This window comes from Papilio polytes, unplaced genomic scaffold, assembly GCF_000836215.1.
Source record: "Papilio polytes unplaced genomic scaffold, Ppol_1.0 DF821422.1, whole genome shotgun sequence".
NCBI lineage: Eukaryota > Metazoa > Arthropoda > Insecta > Lepidoptera > Papilionidae > Papilio > Papilio polytes.
In genome coordinates, this window is record NW_013527782.1 from 22349 (window position 1) to 31700 (window position 9352).

Here is a 9352-nt window from a genome sequence, read left to right on the forward strand (position 1 = left end):
TCTTATCATTGTAACATATAATAATTAAACTCAACATGAAGAATTAAATTAGAAAAATGATAGATAATCTCGTACTTAACATTTTACATAGAAAAAGACATGAATACATAATTGCATTATTGTTATCAATTATGTTCAAATATGGCTTTAAAAAAACATTTATCGATGTTTTCTTTCACTTTGATGATACATTTTGCCGCGTTTAATACCAAATTCATGTTCATCCATAGACAAGAAGTGTAAGGAATAAAAAAGATAATTGAATTAATTTGTAACATTTCGAAAAGCATAGTAACAGATATGTTAACAGCTGTTTCATTAGAAAATTCCAAACTTTACATACTTTATAAGCATTTTTGATTGGAAGTTATGAATGACGTGTTGTGCTAGGATAAAGCGTCTAAACACATTAATATTAAAATAGGATCAATTCAGGACATGGTCGCCCTAAATGCACTTTTTTCTCATCGTAAACTTAACATTGACACGAACAAAAACAGAGGTTCATAAATGACGCCGACACGACGTCATTCCGCAGTAAGGATGCAACAAAGCTGGCTTGCAACCCGACTGTCCCACATGTGTTGACGTAGTCATTTGGGAGACAGATGGCTTTTCATGGCCATTGAAAGTTCTTAAGCTACCTTCACACTGGCATAAGGTAATGTTTGACTTTTACAAATTGGAATTTAGGTTATTTTAACTAGGGTATATGTTGGTGTTTAAGATGTCGAAAGTGACTACTTCATAATTTGTTGAATTTATTGTAGCTTAATATTTTGAATTTAACAGTTGTGATAAATTTAGTCATAACATTCCTTTTTAGTATAATTAAGCCCATTATTTCTAATTGGGGTGAAGATACAGCTTTCTACTTCTACTACTATTGATTTTTTACATAACCCTTGTACACTTGCCCTAAGAAAAGTAATGTTCTATTTTTATGCAGACTCTATCACTTTATTCAAATAAAAAATGTTGACTTAAAAAGAATGATAAAGGCGTGAGATTTGCAATGCAGTTAATATTCAGTATTCGTTATAAAACAAGACATTTCCAAAAGATTATAAAACTTAACAGTGGTAGAGCCCGCTTTAACATCTTCGCACGAATGGGCCGGCTCGCCCGGTGTAATACCACGACCACACAGAAAATAGGCGTGAAGTGGAAGCAATTCCGCGTTTCGTCTGATGAGTGTGGTGCCGGAGGCCTAATTTAATCCCTTTCCCTTTCCACCCTTTTCTTGAGAGGAAAGGATGGGAAGGAAAAGTGGATTTGAGGTGGAGGAGACGTATAGAAAGGGAAAATTTCCTCTTTATGTGCCTCTCCTCTTCCGTCAATGAAGGGTAGGCAACGAATCTGCAATTGCGGATGTTTATGGGCAGCGGTCGCTTTCCATTTCGGTGGATTTAGGTGGCCTCTTGCTCGTTTGCCACCTTATATTATAAAAAAAAAAATTAACTAAAGACCGTCTGCGAGGAGTTGAAAAAGATTCTGGTTGTAAATGCCTATGTTTCTCATCATTAGTCTAACTATCTAATGGATTAAAAAAAATAGAAATTGGTCCATTATTTTTTAAGTTTAATCCTTATAAACAAAAATATAAATCTATCCCTTTTATTAGGTAGCACAGATTCGAGGTAAATATGTCATGTCAATTTTGAATAACAAACTTCGGCATTTTAATAATCAGTCATCAATTTATAGATTTCTCGTGAAAATCGACTGACCTAGTTTAAATATTTTAGTTAACTGCATTAATAAGCTCTTAGTAATAAATTAGCCTATTACATTGTGATGACTAAATATTTTGTTAACCGATGTAAGTTTGCTGAACGGTAAATAACACTAGGTGGTGCAGTCGAGCAAATATTTGTTGAAATACCGAATTTTGCTTACTTATATAATTTGGTAAACATAAACGTTACGCATTTGCAATACATACAACTTACTACATCACGCGACTTTGTTTGTGAAAAATAAAGTTTTTCGTATAGTTTTTAACGCTCGCCGTTTTATAATCTGTCATTTCTTTTATATTCCTAAAGAAAAATAAATAAAATAACAAGCAATCATCGTCTATAACATTTATTTGACAAGCACGAAAGCAACTGTAGAAAAAAATATAAATCCATACGTTGTATAGATATTAAATTTATTTAAAATTTAGCCTTACAGCAACAATGTAATTATCACCAACATGTTATTAAAATAATAAGATCAGCCCAGACACAGATAAAAATATCTATTTTATTAAATTTTTACTTATAGGAGTCACACAACGTTGTCTATGGTTGCTGTAATGCTAAATAATGTTACCCAATAAAAATCAAAACATCATAACGCTACTTTTTATACATTTTTAAGGAATCACACTGGCAGAAATAATTCCATGGACGAATTAAAATAATTAAAACTAATTGCACAGCTCCTTATATTTATTTATATAATCTATGTCCGCGTAGTTCTAACATCGAGAATATTTTAAAATATATAAAATATTTACCATTCTGTACAGTTGGAAATTTTAAGTATACCTTTAAATTCTGAGAAATTCCAACAACATATATAAAGTATCACGTAATCACACATCCGAAAACGTTAACCAACATTCAATTCTTATTTAGACATTAATAGTGGGAATCGAGATTTTGACAGAAGGCACATCAAAGATCAAGCCATGAAATACAATAGGTTCTTAATTACAATTTTATAATCTTTCGGCAAGTTGTGATGTCCTTGCATCATGCTATATCATAGTTATATGCGCCACTACAAGAAATATTTAAGGTTAAAATATACTAAACAGTATCAAAATGTATGAGCATTTGTCTCCTTACTTTATGTTCTGATATCGGCAAATAAGATGATGTAACAATATACAACTTCTGTATGGAATGTTGAAAATTTCAACAGTTCATGGTTTCATATTTCGTTTGACAAAAATAAGGAATCATTCATATAGACTGATAGATTTTACAATTGAAAAAAAAAATTAAAATTACTATTCGTTTTAAAGAGTATTTAACAAGCTCAATGCTATCTCTATGCTTTATATTTAAAAATACAGACATCTATTACACAATAATCCATTATTTTACATATTAGAGATAGAAATATATTACATTTAAATGCCATAAAATTTACACATTACTCTCACATAGTCTAAGAAAATAAACAACCAAAAGCATAAAATTCTGATAAATACAATTTAAATTAAAATACAAGTTCAAGTTCTTAAAATTACTAATAATTTTAATTAAATAAGATAAATCTACTGTCTCATTTTCTCAAATCTATCACAAAACTTTATGAACTGTAAAATCTGTGCAAACGCATTTCCCTTCTGACATACCTCTTTACTCTATGGTAATCAAATAGGATGACAGTAACACACACTTATCTATATCCAAAATCTATTTTTATCGACCTTTTTCACACTGACTTTACAATAAAATATTTATTGCTGAAATAAAAACATAAATTTGCTAAATATCGATAGCAAAAACAAATATATTGAAAATTTGATTATCAACAACTAACCCCTACTTTCACAGCGCAAGACTCGGCATTACTCATATTGGTAGATTTCTTCTTGTAGTCACATTTACATCAATTTCCTAATTAAAGAGAAAACTGACTCAGCTATCCATTCTTTCCATGTGTCCAAACAGAAATTTCTTTACGTAGAAACTAGTTCGTCTAAAGCCTTCTCTTTGTCGAAGTTGTGTTTCGAGCACGCAGAAAAAACACCAGCTTCCGGGAATCCGAGGTCCAATAACTCGCCAACAACTAGAAGACATTCTATTATCTGCAATTGACAAACAAGTAAATTTAGCACATACCCTTCTTAAGCCACTTTAACACTGAAATAGAATAAGGGTTTTTTTTATATAAAAAAATGAGCAAGCGGCCACCTAAATTTGCCAAATTGGCAAAGCTATCGCTGTCCTTAGACATCCGCAATTGCAAATGCCTTGCTTACCGTAAATCGACGGAGAAGGAGACGCACATAAAGAGGATATTTTCCTTCCTATGCGTCTCCTCCACCGTCAAATCCACTTTCTTATCCAATCCATTCTTTAATAGAAAAATGTGGGACAGGAAAGGGACTGAAATTGGGCCTCCGGCACTACACTTATCAGAGGAAATGCGGAATTGCTTCCACTTCACGCCTGTCTTCTGTGTGATCGTGGTATTACACCGGGCGAGCCGACCTATACAAGATGAACACTAAAAATGTCTTATAAGTCATAACCATCTATTTTGTTAAATATAATAATGGCCATGACTCTGTCTTGTGCCATTATAATTGGACTAAAATAAGTCTAAGTAATGTGTCGTCATAGATTATAATTGAATTACAGACGCGACATGGCGTTGATCAATCAACACTGTCTTGAGGTCAGTGCTCAGACACAAACTGGCATCATATATTAAGTATGGTAGTATACTGGATTACAGGTGTACATATTATGTCTTACGAATGTAGTAAGTTATGAACAAAATATATATTACATTTTACAATAACGGAAAAAGTACAGTTTTATCCTGATCGAGTAGGAAATTGTAATTATTTAATCAACATTTTGTATAAATAGACATAAGGTTTATATTAAAGATGAATCATAAAAATAATATATAGCGGTTTTGAGATATTTTGGCAGCTCTTAACTTCATGCAGGTCACTATTCTAAATACAATTCAAGGTGTAGCAGGGTAAAGTGGGATGTGGGTGGAGGATACTGTGCAGAACACCAAAGACCTTTAGCCACCAAGATATTTGAAAAGAACTACATCAAAGTTTATCATATCTTCGTATTAACTGAATAAATATTTACCCTTTTATCATTTTCGCCAACCAAGAGACACACCCTAGCAACCCTGTCCAAGGGGAAGCCCATAGCATGTATCCTGTCACAAACATTTTTCTTTGCTATTGGAAATTGTTCATAAGGGTTTGGTAATCTAACACTTTTCTTTTTTCTCCGTTCTTTCTTTTCACTGATCGAAGATGGTTTTGCTGAAACATTTGGCGCAGGGCTAGCATTACATGACCTTTCGCTGGCTCTTAGTTTCGCAGAGGCTAGTTCCTCATTCAATTCTCTGACTATATCAGGCACACTCCGTGAACGAGACTTCATTGTGTTCTGTGAACTAGCTGTCATTGTCTGATCATCAACTGGTTGGTCTATTGGTTCATTTGTGTTATAACTTGCTACACTTGTGTATTGCATTGGACCCTGAGGGTAGTGAAAATAATAAGGATGCGGTATAAATGTAGACCCATTATTAACCTGCGTGACTTCACTCGTAGTTGGTGCGGGGTTACTGTAACATAGATCAGGACCAGCCTGTGCTGGGACATAGTACTGATAATTTGGCATATACATGTTCATATTATCCATAGGTATAGTTTCACACGCATTTTCAGGTGCTATATAATACCCGTTGGATATTGGATAGTGTTGTGGGGACACATATGTTGCATTTGGACCTTGTATTGTCTGTTCCATGTAAGGATTGGGTAAGTACGCTACACCTTCCATTTGCGCTTGTGTTGCACAGTTTGTGTACCCTGTGTAGCTTTGATCCGGTACATAAACTCCTTGAACAGGGCAATTGGTTGTGGAATCTCTTTGCAACACTTGTGCTAACATCTCCATATCATTTAAAGTCTTCAGTTCAATATTATCAAATGGACTTGATGTGTCATTTTCAAAATCTCTAAATGTTAATGTGTCAATATTATGATTGTATTGAGGTATTTTACCAATTTTTGAACTCATTTTTAATTCCTGTAATGGATCTGGATCATCTAAAAGATTCTGCTGGTAGCTGGTCTGCACTTGCACTGGCTGAAGAATATTCTGCTGGGACTCCTGGGTGGTAACCACATATGGCTCTGTACATACAGCTTTATCAACCTCAAGGGCAGTTTCTTCAATTGGGGAGGTTTCACAGTTTTTGTCTATTTTATCATCTGAAGAAATTGCACTTATCTCATCAGTACTAGGATAGGATACTTCTGACACACTTAACTGCTTTAGTTTCTCCTCGGCCTCGGCAGCCGCGATTGCATCTAATTTTTTTTGCTTTGCTTCCTCCAGTAACTGTAACCGGTGTCTCCTTTCGTTTTTTTTAGTCTCCTTTGCGTTTCGAAGCTCTTTAAGTTTAGAAAGCACGTTACCCTCGAAAGTGGAACAATATTTGATACTGTCGACAACATTTTGCGCTCGCTGTGCACACTCATTTATACTATACGGCAGCTCTATCCTAGGTGGTCGCTTGTATTTTTCTGAAATTTTAACGGGCACACCGTCCATGAAATCCCCAAAATGTGACATATCAATAATATCCCCAGTACGGAGATACCAAATACTCAAACAATGATAAGACAAAGTTTGTTTCTGTACACTTTTTGCACTTTTAAGGTTACATCGTCTTCTTTCGACGTCATCACTTAATTTATTTTTAAATTAGTATAGTTAAATTCCTAAATTTGCGATAGATTCCATATTAACTTAAAAACAATTTTCAATCTAATACAAAATGAATCTACTTTTAGGAACATATATTTGACTATTTTCTGCCTGGAATCTGCAATGACAATTGACAATTCATTTGACATTTAATGTCAACCTTTTTGTGTTGCTACATTAAAGAAAATGTCATGTGATCCCCATAAAACAATTAATTTAAACCCGAGGAAAAAAATATTAATTACTCGTTTCTCAGTGTAGTTGGTCACTAAAATGGCATTAGATGAGTGTTTCGACTATAATTTCATCTTTAATTTAACTATCAATTGCTCTAAACGATGGCATTATTACTGGCCTTTAATGGAACACAAAATTTTGAACTAAAGAAAATTAGTTAATCACGTGTGCACTGCGCTGAAATCCGTCAGATGTCGCTAGCGCTGCTTCCTAAAGTCATGGCGGAATAGTTCTAATAATTCAACGATTTATTCATAATTCGTGGGTAGATTTGTTATTACCGGTGTCGAAATACAAAACGCTTATCCTGTTCGTATTCGTATAGTGAGAGTCTAATAAACGTTCGACCGACACCTTGCCCGAATATTGCCAACATTGTTGAAAAGTAATTTCAGTGGTAAATATTCACCAAATATTTGATACAGAGCCGCTCTAATATATTTATTACGTTTAGCATGACGCAATAGGTACTAACGACGTCAAAATATTTAGCGCTGGATATACAGGTTGGTATACGTAGTTTTTACATTCGTGCTGGGGTTAGTATTTTTGGGTACAGTTGTAATTCAAATATGTCTTACAGACGGTGGTAATGAACGAAGGTTCCCCAATAATGTATCATGGGAACGGCTACGGAGGTGGAGTGTATATGGTCCCTGGGCAGATGGACAGATCCCGGCAATATCCCTTGGAAATGCTCCAAGTGCTAAGCAGCGCTGGTCGCGGCAACGGCGAGCACGGGCAGGTGGCGCCGCGGCGGTGGCAGGCGCGCCGGGAGCGCCAGCCCAGCAAGGACAACACCGCCTTCAGCTACGACTCTGATGACTCCAGTTTATCAAGCAATGCATCTGGTTCAAATAAATCTAGTGAAAAAGGTATTTATATATGTCAAATATAATTCCAATTTTGAAAATACGATTCCTACCCTCAAACAAAATATTAAAAATAGAGCTAAACTTCTTACAATTTTAGTGCAAAAGCTATTTTACAAACAGCAGATTTTTTTTAAATCAATCCCCATTCTTAATAACTTATTTCCATTTATTTGGAGGCAAATTCACATAAAAAACAACAATTTTGAAGGCCACAAATTGTTTGTGTTTAAAGCTTACTGAATTATCAAATTATATTTAGTGACAATACTTCTATGGTTTTAGAATTTATTTTAATATGGAATTAAGCCTAATTTGTGCTTTGTACCAATATTTGTTTGATTATATTTATGCCTTGATGTGATAAAAACATTTGACCATCATGTCAAATTCAATTAAATTTTAAAAAAATACACATGCAAATTTTTCAGTGTTTTAATTGATTACACAAACATGTTTGTCTTTATCTTTACAAATTTATTAAGATTAAAGATTTGTATTTTTGTATGTATTAAAATAGCTCAATACTACCAGTAGTAAAGTTTTTAGTTGTGAAGGTTAGAATTCCTTCACAACTAAAAAGCTATGTTAGCATAGTAACACAGGCCATATTTCTTTTTAATATCTTTAATTTCATATGGGCAAAGTCACAAGCAATAGCTAGTCTAATATATCAGCAGTCTGACTTATATAGTTTAAATTGTTTGGATAGGTTTATTACATGAACATTGCCGAATTGCATGAGTAGCAAATATTTTTCATATTACGAAATGAATGCTTTTCAACATAATATTAATAAAAAGCTGAAAAATTTTTAAGTTTGTCTAGAACTGATGGGCAATTGTACCAATTTTGAACTTTCTAGGGTGTGTAGCTAGCGTAGTGACAGTTTGTGATAATTTCTCTTTTCTGTGGAATTTGACTATAAATATTGTGGATTGTAGGCGAGGGCAGTTCCCGCACGGGCGCGCTGTGTGCGGGGAGCGCGTCGGGGGCGGCGGGCGCACAACAGCGCGAGTGGCGCGCCAGACCAAAGCGCGACTTCCGCCCGCGCAGAATACCTCTAGAGCGCTTCGCCACCGTTGCATATCCCTCACAGATTAAGTTCACACCTGATGATTTGCTTAATGGTAAGTAGAACTTTATTTGTGGTGCAGCCAAATAGCAGTCATTGCATGAATATGCTATTAACCAGTGAATTAAAATATTACATTTTAGAAACAGATATTAAATCTCTAGTTTAGTGTTCTGTCTCTTTCATTGATTTACTGTGAGTTGTTATAGTATTTTTCAGTAAAAAATGTTTTGTAACAAACAATATTTTTAAAGTAAGTATAAATATATACAGGGTCGAAGTGGGACTCCCTGTCGCAGGAGATTTGGGATAAGTTCATGAAGTCACAGCAGACGGACGAGACCTTCAGGAAGAAGATGAACTTGTGGCGTTATCTCAGCATGGCCATCAGGGTATGTTATATGGAGTATGAAATACTAAAGAAACTGTTTAGTCAATAACAATTGACTGCTGAAGTATTACGGACATGAAAAAGAGGGACGAAGTTCTAGAAGGTTCCTAAATTGCAATGTACTAGTGAATATGTTTGTATGTGCAGTCGATGTTCCCGCGCTACTCGCTGTACGTGGTGGGGTCCACGATGTCGGGCTTCGGTCTGGACAACTCCGACATGGACCTGTGCCTGCACGTGCGCGCGCACCAGCACGTGGAGGCGCGCGCGCAGGCGCTGCTGCACCTCAGCTACC

The 9352-nt window shown here is 35.0% G+C and overlaps 2 protein-coding genes across 2 annotated transcripts in view; one reads left to right on the top strand and one right to left on the bottom strand.

Annotated features, from left to right (window-relative positions):
• Positions 1-2722: 2722 nt before the first annotated feature.
• On the bottom strand, positions 2723-6620 carry LOC106108681. Its single transcript, XM_013289942.1, has 2 exons — positions 4842-6620; positions 2723-3811 (listed from the first exon to the last, which is right to left on the bottom strand). Exons 1-2 carry the CDS (start codon positions 6345-6347, stop codon positions 3683-3685), a joined length of 1635 nt encoding a protein of 544 aa, XP_013145396.1. The 5' UTR covers positions 6348-6620; the 3' UTR covers positions 2723-3682.
• A 255-nt stretch (positions 6621-6875) lies between these two features.
• The window catches only part of LOC106108670, a 7272-nt gene continuing 4795 nt past the window's right edge, over positions 6876-9352 (top strand). Inside the window, exons 1-5 of the mRNA XM_013289929.1 lie at positions 6876-7225; positions 7303-7594; positions 8536-8721; positions 8940-9058; positions 9205-9346. Of these exons, the coding sequence (XP_013145383.1) occupies positions 7312-7594; positions 8536-8721; positions 8940-9058; positions 9205-9346 (730 nt within the window). The 5' untranslated portion in view covers positions 6876-7225; positions 7303-7311. The remainder of the gene's footprint in view (positions 7226-7302; positions 7595-8535; positions 8722-8939; positions 9059-9204; positions 9347-9352) is intronic.